The sequence below is a fragment of the Mizuhopecten yessoensis genome, unplaced genomic scaffold, assembly GCF_002113885.1.
Source record: "Mizuhopecten yessoensis strain PY_sf001 unplaced genomic scaffold, ASM211388v2 scaffold2159, whole genome shotgun sequence".
Lineage (NCBI taxonomy): Eukaryota > Metazoa > Mollusca > Bivalvia > Pectinida > Pectinidae > Mizuhopecten > Mizuhopecten yessoensis.
The window spans coordinates 341,177-365,554 of NW_018404407.1; the positions used below are offsets into that span (position 1 = coordinate 341,177).

Sequence of the window (24,378 nt, forward strand, 5' to 3'; positions counted from 1 at the left end):
GTCATTTAGGAGGAGGTGAGTACAGTGAACAGTACACCCCTGTCATTTAGGAGGAGGTGAGTACAGTGAACAGTACACCCCTGTCATTTAGGAGGAGTTGTGAACAGTACACCCCTGTCATTTAGGAGGAGTTGTGAACAGTACACCCCTGTCATTTAGCAGAGCAGCTCTTGGTTAAATTATAGGCTGTCCCCGTCTTAGGTTTTGTTATCTGTTAGTGTATGAAATAAAGTAGAAACGAAAGAGACACCTTCAGAAAGTCACCGCTGTACTTTGAAAATGGAAAAAAAAAAATGTTTATTCAAGATACAAAGTAACATTAATCAAATCCCAATGTTTGCAGGTTAATCTGCCTATGTTCGCCTCACACTTTCTGTGAGAAAAAATTACAAACGAGGCCTCCTGGTCTTATTCTAGGTAAACAAAAACCTGTTAACAGATTCTGTAGAGATTCTAACTATGTTTTGATTGTCAGGATGATGTGCCGATGGCTCAGAGGAAGAGATTTACGCGTGTGGAGATGGCTCGTGTTCTGATGGAACGAAACCAGTACAAAGAGAGACTGATGGAGCTCCAGGAGGCAGTCCGGTGGACGGAGATGATCCGGGCCTCTCGGGAACACCCAGAAGTCAGCACCACACCCAGTAAACAGAAGAAGTCGTCCATATGGAACTTGTAAGTACCCGTTTGTTGTACTTATCTCCCTTGGTTTTTTCTGTCAGAAAGTCTGATTGGTCAATAAAAGGCCTAATGCAAAACAACAATTATTTACAGTTTTATCAAATTAAGGCAGCAAATGTGGTTTATACTATACAAAAAAGTCAAATGAACCTTATATATTTTGATTCATCTTCAAAAGTACAAAGGTACGAAGAAAAACAGTTATCATAATAAGTCACATGGAGAAATCTTCATCAACACACTATGGGATTCTCTTTCACATTTAATGTTTTGTGCAGATCATTCCAGTTCGACTACTACACTTTACCAATTGTATGAGTTGTCAGTCTCAACTTGGTTTTCATGTGCTTGATAACTTATATCTATGCGAAACACCAAATAGCCAGAATGTATAGTACTTTATACTTGATTAATCATTTATGATGGAGAACAATAAAGATATATCTTGCTTTGCATGACCTTACTTATATGTATATCTATGTTAGAATGTTTTGTAAGACAAGACTCCACTTGTTTAAAAATGCATTGCATTCAATTGCATTGGAAATTTCCTGCTCAAGATTTTCTCAAACTTTTGCGATATTTCATCGTGTAATACAAGTGGGGTCATACTTAGTAGTTTTCCATCAGTCTCTATACTCTTTAGGACTCTTTACGAGGTGTGTAGTTTGTAGTCCAGACCCAGGAATGACATTATTTATGATTTATGTGTTGTGATTGATTGACTGCTTTAGACTGTGACTATACTGCTTACTAGACTGAAGCATGGAAACTTGCCTGTCATCTTTTCACTTTCCATATATGTAGTATTGTATCATGTCAGATTTACTGAAATCTTGTTTATGCCTCTACGCCTTCGTCATTTGATGGAAGATTTTTCAATATCAAACCTTAACAACTGTTATAAAGAAGAAAAAAATCACAAAATTTTGTTTTTTCTCACTCAAATGTCAATAAATTGGCCAGTATATCTGACATGATCCAAAAACAAGTCTTTTCCTCCTACACCTTATTTTGTCTAATGAATAATCAGTTTAGATATAGAAAACATTGAGAAATTCTTACAGACAAACATCACTTACTCTTTTGAATTTCATGGATCATGGCTTTTGGAAAATTGTCTGTCAAAATACCGCTGAAAAATCAGATTTTTTTCTGTATTGATAATGGCAAGTCGTGTTCCATTATATTCGGGAATTGAAATGTGTGAACTACACATTTTACATGGTCACACTTTTGAATGCATCAAAATTCTGGCAAAAAAAGGTAGAAGGGGAAAATTGACATTTCTGTGAATTCTTTTTTTGTCAGAAAGGGATCTCTAATCCAAAAGTTAGCTTTGATTTGTCCCACACTTACAGGACAGTCATTTGGAGTTTTGGAATTGTATTTCCGCAGTTGTAGAAGAAGCTTCTCTTTAGAAAATTTGCTGTAACTTTAACATGCCACATTTACGTTAACTGTATTTCTATGGTTTTTTCAGTTTTGGTAACCTTGTTGCACCCTCCCCAGAGCCGACACCTACCAAACGCAAGAATGATAATAAAACTCAAATTATCTGATAATACTGATAAATGTGCCAGTAGCTCATCATAGTAATGAAAACGTCCATAATGATATTTTTATATAACATACCTCAGTTCTTTATATGGCAGTTAATTCTATAATTAGTCATACAGGAAGTGGTGTGCAAGGTCAAAAGTGCTACGAGGCTCAGGTTGTGTGAGATATTTTAATAGAAATAATAACTGAAGGATGTTTTAATAGAGTGGACATGTGATCTCATTTCTTGTCTGTGATTGGTTGATCTATTTGAAGTCCATTGATCGGACTTTAAATCTCTTTTTATCGTTAATGTTGGATTTAAGTTTAAAGCATTGATTTTCGAGTGTGTTACTTGATTTTATGTACTCCGAAACATTCCTAGTGAATTACGAAATCCTTTTTAAGGTTATGGTGAAACACTATTATACATGTAATTATTGTTTTACTGTTGCTATTTTTACAAGTTAACGTATGTTAGACTTAAGTGTTTAGTTATTTATAGTTCAGTATTGAGGTTTCCCAAATCTGGTTAAAGTTATATATATAATCCTGTCACTACAAATGTTAAGGAGTCTGTTTGAATATAGAAATATATTTCTAATCGTTTTGTACGTCTTCCAGGTCACTCGGCCTGAATATTAAACATAAAACGTGAATGTCTCTGTGGACTGGTTGTAGAAATGTCTCTGTGGACTGGTTGTAGAATTCACTATGAATTATACATAAGGTTGCTAAAAAAAACAAGTTCAGGTGTTTGTGTTCGGATTATTTGCTGGATTTTTTTTCTTTTCGTAATCACATATTTATATGTGACTTGGAAAACAATGTAAAACTATCGCAGGAGAGAGACACAGACATGGAAAGGTTAGATTTCCAATACAGTGTAGAGTGTAGTTATGGAAAGGTTAGATTTCCAATACAGTGTAGAGTGTAGTTATGTATTGATACTCAGTAAAAATGTATTATACTCTTAAATAGTGACACAATTTTAATACAGAAATGTAACTATTTTAACAGAAAAATTCAGGGTCTTATTTTGAATTATACAACTTTGCTCAAACCAGACTATAGTGCTAACGTAGTCATCTACCTTTGATTCTAAGAATTGAATACTTATATGTAAAAGTAATCCAGATTTTTTAGCCTTTATTTTTAAAACACATAAAAAAATTATCCTCTGTGTGATTAACCCTTCTTTTTATCCAAGTGTTTTTTTAATGTAAATAAATTTAACCAATTGTTTAACAGTTTGATAATCCATTAAGATTTTAAACTGAAATATTCAATAAACTCATTTAATAGATTTTATACTGGTCAACTTCAAAGTCCATTAAACTGTGTGGTGAGTCCAGTACACAGAAATCATACTGACAGTTCATACATGTGTGTTCTACTTAGAGTTTGATCAGTAAGTTAAATACGTGAGTTCCAAAGAGATGTGAGAGTGTGTGTACAGAGAGAGTCGGTGTGTATGTGTCGTCTCCACAGATCTTCGTGTGAACGTGTACACCAGTGTCAGCTTTATAACTTTTATATTTATATGTACAAGGTGCTTCATATCAGTCTTCTATTTATCCATATAAAAAACTGAGGAGATTAAACAAGAAAACTTTAAAATGGGGATCAATTCTAATTTTAAGTTAAATTTACAATCTAATTATTTGAATTTAAAATACTTTCTGAGCTAATATTCTTATTCTATGTTTTGAACCGGTGATTAAAACTGTTTTAGCTATTAATATCTACGTCTATATGCCAGTTTTATTACAAGCTGATGAAATTATATTTATATCATAATCAATATTTGTTCCTTTTGCCTAGTCAGGTAATCGGCTTATCACATTTAGTCGCTATTTCAGATAGCATGTCTGTAGCATGTGAAACGCTGTGGTTGTCATGACAACTCCCGTGTCGCTTGCATGTTTCTGCCATCTTGATCCATAGATTGATCCCTATTGAGTTTTATTGTTTTATGTGGAACATGCCTGTTTTGTGTTCTAACGTTTTGTTTTACCGTTTTATTGATTTACTTGTTTGTAATAAAAATTAATGTTCTTTATCAAAAGAAAAAACATGTAATAAATTCGAAAAATACAACGACAAAAATAAACAAAAGAAATTGAAAATATTTTTTGTTTTCTTTCTTTAAATCACTATGGGTCAAAATGGCAGTTAAACATATTTCTAGGCTGTTTATTTTTTGTTAAAAGCAAGAAAAATAATAATAAAATTATGCTCTTTTAATTTTGATATATTCTTCATTTAAAGGTTTTTTCCAGTCACAGCAGCTGCCATTTTGATTTCATATTTTATTTTCAGCCTTAAGATTGGACAGATTTTTCAACACAAGTTTTCCACCCAAACAAATATCACTTTGATTATTTTAAATTAAACATCAAAGGATATGTATATACATTTTGTATCATTAAGCATTATACAAGGCATAGAGGAATACTAAGCAGCTGTTCTCATCATATCATCTTCATTGTCATCTGTCAATATAGACAGATATATACCGGTACATATTCTCTGTGTACATTTAAAAAAAGAAAGGTTTTGATTGGAGGTTTATCAATCTGTACTTATCACAAAATGGGGAAAGAAAGTTGGAGTATGCTTAAGATACTTTGATAAAATACAGTGATAAATGCTTTGTGATGGACTATAATTGTTTGTATTTTTTCAGACACGGGAGAAGAAAGCATTAAGTATTCCTATATACCTTGTAACAAATATAACATTGTATGACCGTACAAAGTATAACGGTACTGTGTACAGTACTTACTCTGTGTATAAAATACTTCAAACCTATCATTTACACGTACGTTTGTTATCCAGTAGGTCATCGAACACCTAGACACTTGGTCACCCTCTTTCAGTAACATGTCTTATTTCATATATACAGTCAAATGTCCTGAAGTAATTTTGGAAACCAAAAAGAAAAACCTGTATCTTTACTAGTTTGGTTAAACGATCACCTTGCATGAAGGGAGAACTTTTTTTGAAAAAATGTGTTAAAAATAAGGTCCATTTATCCTTTAAAAAGACAGTTTATTATAATCTCTTAGTCTGAAGGACATGTGTCAGTTTCTATATTATTTGTTGAAGGCATGACATCATTCTACAAAACTGAAGGTCATTTACTGTATCATTGAAGCATGACGTCATACTGGTAACAGTAAAGATTCAGGGTTTTTTTTGCGGTTTACATTTTTGCAGGGAAGAAAATTCATCGTCATTGAAATTGCTTTTCACAGAATATGATAATGAAGCATCATTCTCTGAAAAAAATTGCAGAAATGTTTCATCTGTGAAAAATATATTATACCATAAAGAAATCTTTACTGAAACTTTCAATATCATCAACTCTACAGTGAATTGGTTTGTATTTGTTTATTAAAATAGGTCCGAATTCTCTAAGAAAATGTCCAGGTATGTTATAGTGATTACACTAAACTCTGGGGATAAAAACTTTACTAATCCGACTACTAAAACTACTACTACAAACACGTTGCAGTCCTCGGAATGAAAACACTTCACTCAGTGTGATCTTTTTCATTTTTTGAATGAAAAAGCAAGATATGTTCTACATCTTCTAACTCAAACAAGTCATCAAATGGAGGGCTGTATCAGTCCTTTTTCTGATTTTTATCTTCCAAGAGTTTTTACCTTAAAGTTTAACGCTTTTATACATCTCCAACTTAGAAGCCAGTTTCACAGCCTGCTGACTGCCAAAACTGGTTAATCTGGAACCTGAGGTTTTGAAAGAAATAGAGTTGGACTTTGAAAATCAGAAGTGGAAATATGAGCTTTCCGAACGTCATAGTTTTTTTCATTCAATATTCTTTCAAATGTATAAGGGTCCAGTTTAGCAAGTTTTCTGCAAAGGCAATTAATAGATAGCATTACTCAGCTGTGCAATTTCTAGTCCGAGACACGTGTAGGTAGGACATGTAAATACACATTGTCCAGTCTAATAACTGGGGTTATTTTGAGAGGTTTATAAGAAATAACAAAATGTATCATTTATTACATTAGAAAAAAGAGAAAAAGAACAAAAAATCACTTTAGAATCTTATGCTTAACCAGTCTGATAAAATAGTGTACTAAACAGGAATAGTGTAGATAACACAGACATCAGGCCATTGATCTGGTAAAATAGTGTAGATAACACAGACATCAGGCCATTGATCTGGTAAAATAGTGTAGATAACACAGACATCAGGCCATTGATCTGGTAAAATAGTGTAGATAACACAGACATCAGGCCATTGATCTGGTAAAATAGTGTAGATAACACAGACATCAGGCCATTGATCTGGTAAAATAGTGTAGATAACACAGACATCAGGCCATTGATCTGGTAAAATAGTGTAGATAACACAGACATCAGGCCATTGATCTGGTAAAATAGTGTAGATAACACAGACATCAGGCCATTGATCTGGTAAAATAGTGTAGATAACACAGACATCAGGCCATTGATCTGGTAAAATAGTGTAGATAACACAGACATCAGGCCATTGATCTGGTAAAATAGTGTAGATAACACAGACATCAGGCCATTGATCTGGTAAAATAGTGTAGATAACACAGACATCAGGCCATTGATCTGGTAAAATAGTGTAGATAACACAGACATCAGGCCATTGATCTGGTAAAATAGTGTAGATAACACAGACATCAGGCCATTGATCTGGTAAAATAGTGTAGATAACACAGACATCAGGCCATTGATCTGGTAAAATAGTGTAGATAACACAGACATCAGGCCATTGATCTGGTAAAATAGTGTAGATAACACAGACATCAGGCCATTGATCTGGTAAAATAGTGTAGATAACACAGACATCAGGCCATTGATCTGGTAAAATAGTGTAGATAACACAGACATCAGGCCATTGATCTGGTAAAATAGTGTAGATAACACAGACATCAGGCCATTGATCTGGTAAAATAGTGTAGATAACACAGACATCAGGCCATTGATCTGGTAAAATAGTGTAGATAACACAGACATCAGGCCATTGATCTGGTAAAATAGTGTAGATAACACAGACATCAGGCCATTGATCTGGTAAAATAGTGTAGATAACACAGACATCAGGCCATTGATCTGGTAAAATAGTGTAGATAACACAGACATCAGGCCATTGATCTGGTAAAATAGTGTAGATAACACAGACATCAGGCCATTGATCTGGTAAAATAGTGTAGATAACACAGACATCAGGCCATTGATCTGGTAAAATAGTGTAGATAACACAGACATCAGGCCATTGATCTGGTAAAATAGTGTAGATAACACAGACATCAGGCCATTGATCTGGTAAAATAGTGTAGATAACACAGACATCAGGCCATTGATCTGGTAAAATAGTGTAGATAACACAGACATCAGGCCATTGATCTGGTAAAATAGTGTAGATAACACAGACATCAGGCCATTGATCTGGTAAAATAGTGTAGATAACACAGACATCAGGCCATTGATCTGGTAAAATAGTGTAGATAACACAGACATCAGGCCATTGATCTGGTAAAATAGTGTAGATAACACAGACATCAGGCCATTGATCTGGTAAAATAGTGTAGATAACACAGACATCAGGCCATTGATCTGGTAAAATAGTGTAGATAACACAGACATCAGGCCATTGATCTGGTAAAATAGTGTAGATAACACAGACATCAGGCCATTGATCTGGTAAAATAGTGTAGATAACACAGACATCAGGCCATTGATCTGGTAAAATAGTGTAGATAACACAGACATCAGGCCATTGATCTGGTAAAATAGTGTAGATAACACAGACATCAGGCCATTGATCTGGTAAAATAGTGTAGATAACACAGACATCAGGCCATTGATCTGGTAAAATAGTGTAGATAACACAGACATCAGGCCATTGATCTGGTAAAATAGTGTAGATAACACAGACATCAGGCCATTGATCTGGTAAAATAGTGTAGATAACACAGACATCAGGCCATTGATCTGGTAAAATAGTGTAGATAACACAGACATCAGGCCATTGATCTGGTAAAATAGTGTAGATAACACAGACATCAGGCCATTGATCTGGTAAAATAGTGTAGATAACACAGACATCAGGCCATTGATCTGGTAAAATAGTGTAGATAACACAGACATCAGGCCATTGATCTGGTAAAATAGTGTAGATAACACAGACATCAGGCCATTGATCTGGTAAAATAGTGTAGATAACACAGACATCAGGCCATTGATCTGGTAAAATAGTGTAGATAACACAGACATCAGGCCATTGATCTGGTAAAATAGTGTAGATAACACAGACATCAGGCCATTGATCTGGTAAAATAGTGTAGATAACACAGACATCAGGCCATTGATCTGGTAAAATAGTGTAGATAACACAGACATCAGGCCATTGATCTGGTAAAATAGTGTAGATAACACAGACATCAGGCCATTGATCTGGTAAAATAGTGTAGATAACACAGACATCAGGCCATTGATCTGGTAAAATAGTGTAGATAACACAGACATCAGGCCATTGATCTGGTAAAATAGTGTAGATAACACAGACATCAGGCCATTGATCTGGTAAAATAGTGTAGATAACACAGACATCAGGCCATTGATCTGGTAAAATAGTGTAGATAACACAGACATCAGGCCATTGATCTGGTAAAATAGTGTAGATAACACAGACATCAGGCCATTGATCTGGTAAAATAGTGTAGATAACACAGACATCAGGCCATTGATCTGGTAAAATAGTGTAGATAACACAGACATCAGGCCATTGATCTGGTAAAATAGTGTAGATAACACAGACATCAGGCCATTGATCTGGTAAAATAGTGTAGATAACACAGACATCAGGCCATTGATCTGGTAAAATAGTGTAGATAACACAGACATCAGGCCATTGATCTGGTAAAATAGTGTAGATAACACAGACATCAGGCCATTGATCTGGTAAAATAGTGTAGATAACACAGACATCAGGCCATTGATCTGGTAAAATAGTGTAGATAACACAGACATCAGGCCATTGATCTGGTAAAATAGTGTAGATAACACAGACATCAGGCCATTGATCTGGTAAAATAGTGTAGATAACACAGACATCAGGCCATTGATCTGGTAAAATAGTGTAGATAACACAGACATCAGGCCATTGATCTGGTAAAATAGTGTAGATAACACAGACATCAGGCCATTGATCTGGTAAAATAGTGTAGATAACACAGACATCAGGCCATTGATCTGGTAAAATAGTGTAGATAACACAGACATCAGGCCATTGATCTGGTAAAATAGTGTAGATAACACAGACATCAGGCCATTGATCTGGTAAAATAGTGTAGATAACACAGACATCAGGCCATTGATCTGGTAAAATAGTGTAGATAACACAGACATCAGGCCATTGATCTGGTAAAATAGTGTAGATAACACAGACATCAGGCCATTGATCTGGTAAAATAGTGTAGATAACACAGACATCAGGCCATTGATCTGGTAAAATAGTGTAGATAACACAGACATCAGGCCATTGATCTGGTAAAATAGTGTAGATAACACAGACATCAGGCCATTGATCTGGTAAAATAGTGTAGATAACACAGACATCAGGCCATTGATCTGGTAAAATAGTGTAGATAACACAGACATCAGGCCATTGATCTGGTAAAATAGTGTAGATAACACGGACATCAGGCCATTGATCTGGTAAAATAGTGTAGATAACACGGACATCAGGCCATTGATCTGGTAAAATAGTGTAGATAACACGGACATCAGGTCATTGATCTGGTAAAATAGTGTAGATAACACGGACATCAGGCCATTGATCTGGTAAAATAGTGTAGATAACACGGACATCAGGTCATTGATCTGGTAAAATAGTGTAGATAACACGGACATCAGGCCATTGATCTGGTAAAATAGTGTAGATAACACGGACATCAGGTCATTGATCTGGTAAAATAGTGTAGATAACACGGACATCAGGCCATTGATCTGGTAAAATAGTGTAGATAACACGGACATCAGGTCTTTGATCCAGCGTACATATGTCCTCCTGTGCATGGTCAAACTCTCACTTTACTTCTCTCAACTGATTGTACACTTACTACTGATCTTCTGTTTGAAATCCTCCTGATATAGACAGGTCATGAGGTCCATACTTGGTTTTATGAACCTTTAACAAACTGAGCCACTAGTTGGAAGAAGCTAAGGAAATATGTATACAGTACTTCAAAAGAAATAGAATTAAAACTATGTTATTTTAGCAAAAAATGTTACCATATTTAGAAATTAAAGAGAAACCTTTATTGCTTAGCTTAGGTGGAATATCGCGATTGATTACCTGGTTTATAAGGACTGCTAAAAGCCACTTTATCCTGAGTCAATATTCCTCCGCTGCAATCCACCCTTCTGCTTTGATCCAAATCACAATGAAGTATAATTAAGAAATTACAGCTCCTTGAAAGAGAAATAACGACCAGACTTGTAAAGGAACATATCATTTGCTTATGAAGGGGTATATGTGGTGGGCTTTTTGGGTAAAATGGGCATGTTTACTCCTATACATCTTGGCCCTATCAACTTCATTTTCACTGTATATTGTTATAAGTGGGAAATTAACAAACAAATTCGCTCAGAGTTTATTTTATCCTCCTGTCGTTATAAAACCACATAATTATTTATATCACAATTTCTACCGTGTGTTCAAGAGCAAAACAGGGGGGAAGTTTCCCATTTAACTGTTTGTAGAAGATTACATAATACTTACAGTTGTCTTTGTCTTCATTTTGACACATATTGGTACAGGAGGACTACCCAGGTCATTTACAATATGTTGAAAGGTAAACTTTAAAAACAAAAAAAACAAAAATTCAATGTAAAAAGATTAACAAAAGAAGTACTATATATGAGGGTGTAACAAACAGACTGTTGGTTGTCTCTGTTTCCTGGTTTGTTCAATGGCTGAAGAGGAATGTGCAGTTCGCATGGAACGTCATGTCAGCTACTCCAAATTTTCTACTTCAACATCTGCTTTCAAGTTTTAATTCTTCTCCAAGTTAATTCTTTTGTAAAAAAAAAAATCCTCAAATTCTATTACTTTTTTTCTTGCGATATTCTTAAATACTATTAATATCAATTGTTTAGTTTAAAATATTGACTGTTTAATTATATATTTTTCTTACTCAGCAATGTTAAACTTGATAAAAGATTTTTCTGTTAAGTTCAAAAAATATTTGTGAAGAAATATTTTAGTCTTAAATTCTTGAAAATGTGACTAAAAAATCTTACCCTGGTATGTATGAAAATCCTAGGAGTATGCTATTTACGACCAGCAGATGGTTCGGTGTAACAGGGCTTTTCATTGGCTGGCTGATATGCCATGTGACTGCACTCTTCAGACAAATTCAAAGATGGTAAGTTTAAAATAGAATTTGATATTCTGAGTTTTCATCGAGTTACTGTAGTTTAACTCCAGTTATTGATAAATTTTGGAGTAGAGACCTACCTGTACCAATATGTCCAGTTTAATCAACAGTCCCTGGTTACCTTTTAATCAAATTGACAGAAGTGGTTTAGGAATGCTATAGGGTGAAGCATTATTCAAGGAATCTTTTTTCGAAAAATGAACATTTCCCCCCCAACTCTAAGATGTATGAAGTAAAACCTCTGTATCTTTGGAGACAATGTTTAAGGTTAGCTGTCAAACTTATCCATCTAAATAACAAACCTTTTTTGTGGTAATTCTACCAAAAATAGCTTAAATTATTTTGATGTCAGGGGGTTATATAACAGATACATTATATCTACGCATACAGTTTTCCACATATATTATCTCTTAACATACAATTCAGAATTAAATTTGCCTAGATCCTAATGATACTTAGATAAAATGTATACACAACACTAATGAATCTGATCCAATATATAACCGTATTGTTGACCTTCCTCATCACCATCTTGCCTAACCCTAGTACCTCCCTATCCTGAAAGATTGATAATTTAGTGTAGTCTGTGTACGGTGTCGCTTTACAGATGTACCCGTATATAGAGAGAATTTGATATAGTATGTAGTAATTACAGGGTGACGGTTTGTACAGGTACCAGTATAGAGAGAGTTTGATAGTAACTGCAGGGTGTCAGTTTGTACAGGTACCAGTATATAGAGAGTTAGATAGTACACAGTTACTACAGGGTGTCAGTTTGTACAGGTACCAGTATATAGAGTTTTATAGTACACAGTAACTACAGGATGTCAGTTTGTACAGGTATCAGTATATAGAGAGTTAGATAGTACACAGTAACTACAGGATGTCAGTTTGTACAGGTACCAGTATATAGATAGTTAGATAGTACACAGTAACTACATGGTGTCAGTTTGTACAGGTATCAGTATATAGAGAGTTAGATAGTACACAGTAACTACAGGATGTCAGTTTGTACAGGTATCAGTATATAGATAATTAGATAGTACACAGTAACTACAGGGTGTCAGTTTGTACAGGTACCAGTATAGAGAGATAGTGATAGTACACAGTAACTACAGGGTATCAGTTTGTACAGGTACCAGTATATAGAGTTAGATAGTCCACAATAACTAAAGGATGTCAGTTTGTACAGGTATCAGTATATAGAGAGTTAGATAGTACACAATAACTAAAGGGTGTCATTTTGTACAGGTACCAGTATATAGAGATTGTGATAGTAACTACAGGGTGTCATTTTGTACAGGTTCCAGTATATAAATAGTTTGATATAGAATGTAGTCACTAAAAGGTGTCGGTTTGTACAGGAACATTCAACTGGGATACAGAATGTTATTGTAGTAATGTTTTGGTGTATGGTGTTGATGTACATTACATATACAATCACATAGATATATCTATTTACTTAAACTTATAGAAATAGCAATTGTTTATTATATTTCTTATATATGTACATATACACACATTTATCTTTTTTCCAGATATATTCAGATATAATTACTAGAACTTATTAATCTATTTCCCTATTTCAAACAATGACTATTCATATCCCTTAATCTATTTATATCCCATAATCTGTTTAACAATATCTATATACATATATCTTAAATAACATTTCATTTGTGGGATATTTCCAGGTGATTGAGGTAAAAACTTATGTTTCAGGTTTAAACCTTCATATTGATCACTGGTGTTCATATATAGCCATTCTTGACCCTCCATTAAGGTTCATGTGAGCCTGAAATGCAATAGAACGGGACATTTGGTGTAATTGATAATAGACTTCAAAACAAAACAAACTTTTACTCAATAATAGAATGACATGGCCACTAATAAACAAAGATAATTTCAGTGTCTCATTTTGATTCTTGAAAATTAAGAGAAAAAATGCTCCTATCGTGAGCATAAATTGTAATAGAACTATGAAAGTGATAATGTCAATATGAACACTACACACTAGGTGAGCTATACATGCCCAAGGGGCCTCTTAGCTTATGTGCCTATTTATTTGTTGTTGAGTCCCTGTTGTTGTCCATCATATGTCAAATCCCTTGCTTGTTTATGCACTTGCTTATATTAGTTGTCAGTATTTCAAATTTTGATTTTGTTGGAATTTAACCTGATTGTTTCTATGATTTTATATTTAATTTGCTTATACTATGGGTCATTACCTTGATGAAGTAAAATTTATATTCCAAGTCACAAAACCATCAATAATATTCAAATGAAATCATTATCAAAATATTCTTTTTACCAATTCTGTAAAAAAAAAAATGATACCTGTACGATTAGAAATGACCTTATTCCATTGATGGTTTTGGCAGCCACATACTAACACTATACAAACATATGGTAAAGTGATATCATATCTTACTCACTCTCCAGTTTCTCTTTGTAGTTTCAGCAATTTGTTCAGTTCCCCGAACAAACCGACCAAAAGGCCACTGCCCATGGCAACCATCAAGTACAACGCACCAACTACGCAGGTCCAGCCGGTGGGCGACCCGAACAAAAGGACGCGGAGCAAGCTAAACCTGGGCGAAAAAGCCAAGGCCTACGACTTCCTCCAGGACGACCTGTAAGTACACAGTTGTCTGCCCCTTTATTGATTGTGAGAGAAGGGGTGACACAACTTACGTAAACTTATCTGTTTTAATGATGATCTGTAAGTATAGAGTTGTCTGCCCTTTTATAGAACATATCAGATCTAGTTGGAGAAGAACAGGAGTGATAAGTCAAATGTCAGTATAGAGTTATCTTCCCCTGTATTGAAAAGATGTCAGTATAGAGTTATCTTCCCCTGTATTGAAAAGATTGGGTTTATTTAAGGAAGAAAGGGTGGAAAAGTCAATAAAAGATGAAATTGTCTGATAAACCTTATTTTGAAAAGATCAGATCTATTCGGGGAAGGAGGGGTGAGAAAAGTCACTGAAAAAGAGTTATCTGTAGAAAAGATCATGCTTAGTGGGAGAATGAAGGTGCTTGTGCTTGACTCTCTACTCTGGTGTACTAAACAAACATAATGAATAGCTTACAAAGGGAGAGCTTGGTTTGACAGCCCCATTGTCCGTATAGCTAGTCGAGTATTTGTTACCCCACATATCAGTATCCTTAGATCCTGTTATAAAATCTTCTTATACCAAACAACCTCCTTTGAGAAAGCTCATCTGTAGTAGTAATGTAAAGGGCTTGTCAACTTGTACTGATGTTATAATGTTCCTGTTCACAACGTTTCACTTAGTCACGGCCCTGCGTGTGATGTGGATGCAGCATGTCCTCAGGACTTGTCTATATATATCTTCTGTTTCAATTATTAGTTTGCATATTGAAACTGCATGGCAGATTTTGCGTTATTTTATTTATGTTTCTTTAGTTGTTTTTTTGTAATTGCTTATGATATGTCAACTTATTGACATAGAGGATAATATGCCTGTTTTTGTGTGATTAAAATCTAGCTATAAAACAATGGAAATAACCAATTCTACACCTCAATGGAACAGGAATAGTCAAAAATCAGTGCCAGGATTAAATAATGTAGAAAGCAAGCGTTTTAAGTTTGATTTATGAACATCCTAACTGTAAGTACAACTTTTGTGACCTTATAATGACCTTGTTCTGACCTTGACCCAGTATGATTTGCATGTGTGCCTGTCTGTCTTCTACAGGAGGGGGACGACCAGCGACAGTGCTGATGAGCACGGGTATGACCTACTGTCAATCACAAACACCGTTATAAACTTGTTTCGTTTTCACGCTTTTTCTTCGAGCTTGCTGGTATCTGGAATTTGCACCTTTACTTTGTGGCCTTAATTCTTACCTAGTTCAGACAAGTTTCACAATGGAGATTTGGTGGGGAAGTTTGTTTGTTTGTGGTTTAAAGTCCTTAAAACAGCTGAGGTCAAAAACAGACACGAGGATAGAACAGAGCTTAAAGTCAGCAGCTTCTGAAATCTACTTTCAAAATTCTATCATTTTTGCTATTCAGAAAAGTTAACAAATAAGAGAAATTGTTACCAGGAGACACAACTTTGGTTTGGTTATTCATCAAAAAAAAAAAAAGACAAGCAAATGTAAGTTTTTAGTGAATTCTTTTATGAGATAATTTAAACCAAATTTTCTGAATAGAAATTTTACCCAAATTTGTAAAGAAGAGAATTTCAAATGTTATCCAGATCTGTATACAACCAAGTGCAAGATCCTGATGGAGACAAGTGTCTAATGAAAGGTTTAATATTTAGATTGAATAACCAAAGCTGATATGTGTGTTCAGTGAGGCTATGTATCCAAGAGCTTTTGTGAAAAAGATTGACATAGCTAAAGAGTTAGTATGACAAAGATTGACACAGCTTCAGTACACCCTGCTCCTCCTCCCTGTTGTAGTAAACCTTACATGGGAATTCCTTTTACTGGTTCGACAGTCACCCGCACATGCTGCAAACTTATTTATTGTAGTGGATATTTGATATTAGCGGACATTACTTCACAGCTTTCCTTGCTTATTTTGGACTTTGCAATTTACCGGTAATGAGAGAAGAACCAAATATAAAGTTAGCTATGTGTTTCCCTCAGTGGTTTACTGTTAACTTGACGTGATTACATGCTGTAAGAATATGTCTAAAATATTCATTCTCAAGTACAAAACTTCTATAAAACATGTTAGTTTAATTAAAAGTAATTAAAAAAAAATATTTCTTAATTAAAGATATTTTAAAGCTTTTCATTTCATAATTCTGTGTTATTTTATTTTGCTTTAATTTCAATATAATATGTATGCAGTATATAATGTTGTATGCACAAAGTTTTGTTACTTTTTGTTCCGTTTGGGAAGTTTGAACCATTTTCTCTGCTTCATAGATTTTTCTCCAACCACAAAGTGTCCAAAATCGAGATCAGTGAATCAGCTTAAATTCATGTCACATTTTCTGTAACTATCGTGTTCTGTGGTCAGTTGTCCAAAAACCACATGTCTTTATAGTCGTATATGTATGGCAACCTTTTTGATTTTCTTGATGATCATGAGAGTCCATTTTCAAAATTTGGTTTTGTTTGAAATAAAAGATGAGACATCTGTTTAAGAGGTCATTGACCTATAGCTTTGTCGTGATATAGGCATCATATGCCATGAAATGATTTTGTTGGGCCCATTCTTCGTCTCCGAGGCCACAGGGGGTAATAGTACTAAAACAGCTTAAATCAAGTGATCTACCCTGGTAGTAACAAAAGTAGTCTTTAAATGGTTCAAACTTGCCTTTAACTTATGTTTAGTATGCACATATTATGATTTTATGATTTAACTTTGATGTTGTGTCACGCATGTTGTGTTGATGTGGAGATGTGGTCGTCCATTGTCAGGTCCAGTAAGATTGAGAATCTCCTCGACGAACCCGTCTTGAACCAGCCAAAGTAGGTCGCCTCGTATTTGGGTAACAGGTTGCGGGATCGAGTGGGTCCAGTTTGTTTGCATGTTTCAACAATGTTGTTTATTTACAGTTAAATTTTGTTTTCTGTTTAATTCGTATTAGAATATTTTGAATAAATAAACTCCAGCATGATTGTTTTATTTCAGTTGTCATTTTGAACAGTTTAAATCTAGTTTAGATTAAAACATGGATGGCTATTGGCTATTGTGATTTCCAGTTAAAAAAATCTCAGACTGCTATATATAGTGTTATAACACATCATGTATACTGCCTAGCAGTGTTATAACACATTATGTTTACCGCCTAGCAGTGTAATAACACATCATTTCTACTGCCTAGCAGTGTTATAACACAACATGTATACTACCTAGCAGTGTTATAACACATCATGTGTACTGCCTAGCAGTGTAATAACACATCATTTCTACTGCCTAGCAGTGTTATAACACATTATGTTTACCGCCTAGCAGTGTAATAACACATCATTTCTACTGCCTAGCAGTGTTATAACACAACATGTATACTACCTAGCAGTGTTATAACACATCATGTATGCTGCCTAGCAGTGTAATAACACATCATTTCTACTGCCTAGCAGTGTTATAACACAACATGTATACTACCTAGCAGTGTTATAACACATCATGTCTACTGCCTATCTGTGTTATAACACCAACATATACTCAGGCTTTGGAGCTTTTCAATATGTAATGTGTAATATTATCATACTGTGACTACGCAAGAACCAAGACCACTTCACAATAAAGGCTAAACTGTGGTGTTTTCCTGTCATATTCCCAGTATATGCAAAGTGTATTAGTTTATATGCTTTAGTTAAGTGCTAGCAGTGTTATAACACATCATGTCTACTGCCTATCTGTGTTATAACACCAACATATACTCAGGCTTTGGAGCTTTTCAATATGTAATGTGTAATATTATCATACTGTGACTACGCAAGAACCAAGACCACTTCACAATAAAGGCTAAACTGTGGTGTTTTCCTGTCATATTCCCAGTATATGCAAAGTGTATTAGTTTATATGCTTTAGTTAAGTGCTAGCAGTGTTATAACACATCATGTATCCTGCCTAGCAGTGTAATAACACATCATGTTTACTGCCTAGCAGTGTTATAACACATAATGTATACTGCCTAGCAGCGTTATAACACATCATGTCTACTGCCTAGCTGTGTTATAACACCAACATATACTCAGGCTTTGGAGCTTTTCAATATGTAATGTGTAATATTATCATACTGTGACTACGCAAGAACCAAGACCACTTCACAATAAAGGCTAAACTGTGGTGTTTTCCTGTCATATTCCCAGTATATGCAAAGTGTATTAGTTTATATGCTTTAGTTAAGTGCTAGCAGTGTTATAACACATCATGTGTACTGCCTAGCAGTGTAATAACACATCATTTCTACTGCCTAGCAGTGTTATAACACAACATGTATACTACCTAGCAGTGTTATAACACATCATGTCTACTGCCTAGCTGTGTTATAACACCAACATATACTCAGGCTTTGGAGCTTTTCAATATGTAATGTGTAATATTATCATACTGTGACTACGCAAGAACCAAGACCACTTCACAATAAAGGCTAAACTGTGGTGTTTTCCTGTCATATTCCCAGTATATGCAAAGTGTATTAGTTTATATGCTTTAGTTAAGTGCTAGCAGTGTTATAACACATCATGTCTACTGCCTAGCAGTGTAATAATACATCATGTCTATTGCCTAGCAGTGTAATAACACATCATGTCTACTGCCTAGCAGTGTTATAACACATCATGTCTACTGCCTAGCTGTGTTATAACACCAACATATACTCAGGCTTTGGAGCTTTTCAATATGTAATGTGTAATATTATCATACTGTGACTACGCAAGAACCAAGACCACTTCACAATAAAGGCTAAACTGTGGTGTTTTCCTGTCATATTCCCAGTATATGCAAAGTGTATTAGTTTATATGCTTTAGTTAAGAATATGATAAACAGAATCTCTAACTCATTCCCTAAAATTTCTAAGTATTATTTCTGTAACTGAAATATATATGGAACACATAAGTATTGAAAGATTCTCACTAAAAATAGCTTGTTTCATAAAATAACTTGAGATCACTGTATGTGTTTGCTTCTGAAATAAAAATACACAGGTATTAAATAGCAGTTAGTTAGTAAAAAAAATATATATATATATATATATATATATATATATAGAAGTTAAGTATCACCATATTTGATAGTTTCTGAAAATTTCATGATATAGTGTCCAAAATCTTATTCCTATGTAAAGAGATCAGCATCACATATGTATATATTTCAGGTATCTCACTTATACTGTGATGATTTTGTGGAGATACAGTGATTCAGATAGTCAACCTATGGTGACGTGACAAACATACTGCAATCTACAATAGTTTGTCTGTCAGATAGTCTCCCCGTCTTAGGACCAATCCGACCAGTATTGTTTTGCTGAATGGAAAGTTTTAGAAATGGTCTGTTAATAGAGGTGGTCTGTTAGTAGAGGTGGTCTGTCCAGCTGGTTTGTACTAACTCCTATTCACTATGTCATTACAATAGTCACAACATATATATAGGTTCTTGGTTAACTAATCCAAAATTCTATTTTATGTACAGTATGTCAGAAAAAGCGAAAAAGGAACGTGAGAAGGAACGCCGCGAACAATACAAGCAGGTGCGGGCTCACGTGAAGAAAGATGATGGGCGACTACAGGCTTACGGTTGGAGCTTGCCTGCCAAGTTTCAACCGTCTCTGCCAAGCAAGGATACACCCTCAAAAAGTCAAGTCCCTGTGCCTGTTCCAGTATACTGTAGACCACTGTTTGACAAGGAGTCCGGTCTTAAGGTAAAAGTTCATTTATATAAAAGTCATGTCCCTGTGCCTGTCCCGGTATACTGTAGACCACTGTTTGACAAGGAGTCCGGTCTTAAGGTAAAAGTTCGTTTATATTAAAGTCATGTCCCTGTGCCTGTTCATTGTACTGTACATCAACATTTGACAATGCAAGGACTCTGGTCTCCAGTTAAAAGTTCTTCTATCTAAAAGTTACATACTTTGTACTGAAGCCCACTGTGTGACAAGGCTCAGATCTTAAGGTAAAGCTGTTTAAAAGTTACATACCTTGCACTGAAGCCTATACTACTGTGTGACAAGGCTCAGATCTTACGATAATGGTGACTTATCTTTCCTCACATTAATTGTTTATTTAACTAGATGCCGGCTGTGCTGTATTATATAATGTGAAGTCAGAATCAACTGAATGCTGACCACCTGACCCTTGACCCTGAGTAATATTGGTGCTGACCCCTAAAATTTGACCTTTGTTGTTCAGATCTGGTGTGCTGTTGGCGTGAATCTGACAGGAGGTCGGACCAGAGACGGTGGCTCTGTTGTAGGGGGAAGTGTGTTCTACTCAAACCTCAGCGGGGCCAGTGTGAATGACACTGAAAATGGCTCCAAAAAGGACTCCTCCAAGGATGAGGTCGAACGCCTCAACCAGGAGCTCAAGGTAAGAGAACTCCCATATTGTAAGGGTACAGCTGATGTTGCCATGGAAATAGAATTGTGACTCTGAAGAATTGAAAATCTTTGATAACTGCTGTGTTGTATTGCTGTGTTATATTTATGTTTAAAAGGACTTAAGCAACTAGGAAACTACCATGATGGCAGTATGCAGTGACACTTCATCAAGAATATGTCTGGGAGACTTGACTCAGAATTAATGCTGCTGCAAAAGTTAACTTGTGTACAGCCCATGTATGTTCTCTCATATATCAGAGTGACTTCCCCTGATTAACATAATTAAGGCAGCTGAGAAGAACTAACATTTTGTGTATTGTTTCAATTGCTCCAACAACAAAATAGAACAAAATTAATGTATCATGACATAGAAAGGATGAAATACATCAATAATTAGTTATTATTTTTAATTGTGTACCGGTATGTAACTTTTCTATAAAGGATCACGAGAAGAACCTGAAGGATACAGAGAAGGAACAGTTATCTTCCTTTGTATGGATATGTACACAGACCGCAACCTGTAGTCGAGTGTCGATTATTGATGCTAACAATCCAGGGGACATCCTAGAGACTTTCCGAGTGTCCACTTCACCAATTCTCTGTATAGCTAGTGTGGCAGGTTAGTACACCCTAGAGACATTCCGAGTGTTCATTAGAAAGTTTCTGAACAAATAGGGAATACAGGTTGTATTTCTATTTGATTAACTCTATCAACCATTAGTATTTAACAAATAATCCAACTTGAACTTAAACCCCCTTTTGCAGATGCTATGATATTTGACCTTTGACCTGCAACATGTACCATTAAGCCTATATTGCCTCCCCGTCCCTGTCATCTGGTACAATAATTTTTTCATCTGAATGTTGAATTTTGCCCACAACAGATTCAATGGGATATAAAACGCCTGTCCAAGCTATTATTGTTTGGTTTGACCTCTGACCAGTAACAGTTGACCTAGAATTATTTTGGTATTTCACTTGTCCCAGCTATCTAATCTTTCACCTATTAAAACTCCAAATTTTATTTTACCTTTGATCTTTTCCAGTTGCATGAATTATTGAGTCTGAGCACTGTCCTTGACCTTTGACATGTAGCAGTTGCCCTTTAACCTGTTTTGACCTTTGAACTTTCCCAGCTTACATGAAGCCTATTTTACAGGTGCCCTTGAGTCCGATTACACAGTGGATGAGGATATTTTGAAGGCCGAGTCCTATCCACAATACAAACCTCCACCCGAGCCTGCATCCGATAATCTGGCCACTTCTGTGACCGAAAGTGGTATTGGTGGCATCACACTGGTCCAGTGTGCCACAGGAGGCGCGTCGGGCTCCCCGACCTCATCACCTGTAGGCTCGCCACAGAAGTCTGGTACGGTAGAAACTTACAGTGTGTAGTAGTATACACCACAGCCCTGAAATAACGCTCACTTTAGACAAGTTAGAGGGCACTAACGTTGGTGAATCTATTGTCTGTCCGTCTCTCTTATCAGATATGTTAAAATGATAAATGTTAAAATGTTTCAAAGATACGTAACTTAACAATAGATTTGTTTCTTTTTGTTGTTCACAGTTTATTAATACAGATATAGGGTAACAAAGATAATAAAACAGATTCTCGAAATAAGTTTTACAACTGATAATGCGCAGTGACTAAGATTGATTACAGATAGTTGGGACATCACAATATAGAAGCTAGTAAATGATGACACTTCCTCTAAGGAGAACATTGTCTTTGTTGTATTCTGTTTGGTATTTAGTAACTGAAGTTGTATTGAATCAGTGTGTGGTGTGATCCAGGGGAGATAACTTGTGTTTTGTGTGACAGATGAAGACAGTTTGTCTGCTGCGGTACAGAACCTTTCTAGCAGTGGTAAGTAGTCTTACATCATAACCTTTACCACTTACTGGTGCTAAGCTGTAACCTGTTCTACTGCAAATTGTACATCATCAGGTTTTAATCCCGAAATCTTCACCACGCTGTTACAACACTATATATATAGATAACCTGTTACAGCTAGATATACTCCTTTATCTCCTTCATTTCGTCTAATTAACTCGGCAGCTTCCTTTTTACAGTGTGCTAGTATCACAAACATTTATAGGTTTATCATGGCGCAGTCAAACTCTGGTACTCTGATCAAGCTTCTCAATGACTAGGAAAATCAAGGTATCTTTTATGTTTGATAGGCAAGATCGTCCATGCCCTCTAGAGCATAACTTGTAGGATTGATAGCGATTTGACTGAGTAGTGGTGGTATGTAGCTGTCAACCTTTGTGGACCTCTAATCAAGACTTGGAAATAATCATATAAAAGTATTGTTTCTCTTTGGGTGACAGGAAATTATAATTGCTTCCCTGAAGTCACATCTAAACACCAGTTCGTCTCACCTGTTTAACAGTGATAAACAGTCTACAGTAAACATACTGCACTTTACCCAAAAACTCACTTAGTTGAAAGAGAGAGAGAAAATGGACAGAAAACCTTATTTTGTCGAAAATCATATTTACACAGAAATGACTGCACACCTTTTAAATAATAGCTAAATCTTCATAAGATTGTCAATAATTTGTTAATTTGACCATCATAAGTGAAATAATTGTAAGTGCAGATAAAGCGTGCTACTGTTCTGTAATACTTTCAAGAGTCAAGCTACTGAGTGCCAAGGTTTGACTGTTCTATAGGATTTATAACATTGAGTTTAACATTATACTAATCAAATACTTAATTTGCATTAATTAATTCAAATAAATGCATTGCAAGCCCCTTCAAAGAAAAGTCTATCATTAAAAACAAAATCTAATAAATTTTTATTTTTATCTTGAATAAAATGAAATTAGAGTAAGTATCACTTTTATCCAGCTATGAATTGGTAATTGCAATGCAGTGATTTGAGTGTATCAATATCAACTTCTGCTGATAAGCTGCCTATACAAGTAGGGGAAATGTTCTTGACTTTAAAATAACCAATAGCGGGAGATTCAGAGTTAATGTTTGAGGATCAAGAACATTTCCCATACATTTAGCAAAAAATATTTCTGGCCCAAATTTCTCAACAGAATATTTTTTTCCAAATAGATTTTCTCAAAAGTATTTTTCACCCTTTAATCTTTTATAATATATGATTATATATGTATTTGTATTCTAAAACCTTGTTTACATCATGTAACTTAATTCATTAAATTCAAAAAGTATCTTATTCCATTTCACTTAAATTTCTTGCTAATATAGTTTAATGCATTTTGTATGAGTTGGGAGGGGATGGTAGCTTTGAGAAAATCTGTAGCTATAGTTTTCTGTTGAGAGATGGTGGCATGGTTGTGGTGAAAACTTATATAATACTCTGTGCGTTTTCTGTGTGGCTGTACAGAGGAGAAACTAGATACCAGTGTGGAACACAGGGACAAGGCCGACACAGAAAGTCTCATCTCAGAACGTAGCTATGAAGGTGAGGTCGGGGATCATGTAGTAATGTACAGTGAAGGGCTATCTTCAAATTCTAACAGTTACATGTCTGACTGTAAGGAAAGTAGCTATGGAGGTGAGGTCGGGGATCAGGTAGTCATGTACAGTGAAGGGCTATCTTCAAATTCTAACAGTTACATGTCTGACTGTAGGGGAAGTAGCTATGAAGGTGAGGTCTGGGATCAGGTAGTCATGTACAGTGAAGG

General features: G+C 35.3%; 1 protein-coding gene across 17 annotated transcripts in view; it reads left to right on the top strand.

Moving 5' to 3' along the window:
* LOC110445277 (C-Jun-amino-terminal kinase-interacting protein 3-like) overlaps window positions 1-24,378 on the top strand; it is a 103,165-nt gene that overhangs the window by 28,699 nt on the left and 50,088 nt on the right. For 12 of the 17 annotated variants that reach the window (XM_021489800.1, XM_021489807.1, XM_021489804.1 and 9 more), the window contains 11 exons: window positions 476-675; window positions 5,632-5,658; window positions 14,129-14,308; window positions 15,396-15,431; window positions 17,083-17,133; window positions 19,806-20,034; window positions 20,522-20,698; window positions 21,151-21,328; window positions 21,869-22,078; window positions 22,535-22,579; window positions 24,078-24,155. In XM_021489800.1, coding sequence (XP_021345475.1) covers window positions 476-675; window positions 5,632-5,658; window positions 14,129-14,308; window positions 15,396-15,431; window positions 17,083-17,133; window positions 19,806-20,034; window positions 20,522-20,698; window positions 21,151-21,328; window positions 21,869-22,078; window positions 22,535-22,579; window positions 24,078-24,155 — 1,411 coding nt within the window. The remainder of the gene's footprint in view (window positions 1-475; window positions 676-5,631; window positions 5,659-14,128; window positions 14,309-15,395; window positions 15,432-17,082; window positions 17,134-19,805; window positions 20,035-20,521; window positions 20,699-21,150; window positions 21,329-21,868; window positions 22,079-22,534; window positions 22,580-24,077; window positions 24,156-24,378) is intronic. The other 5 variants (XM_021489812.1, XM_021489809.1, XM_021489806.1 and 2 more) reach the window with 5 other exon arrangements.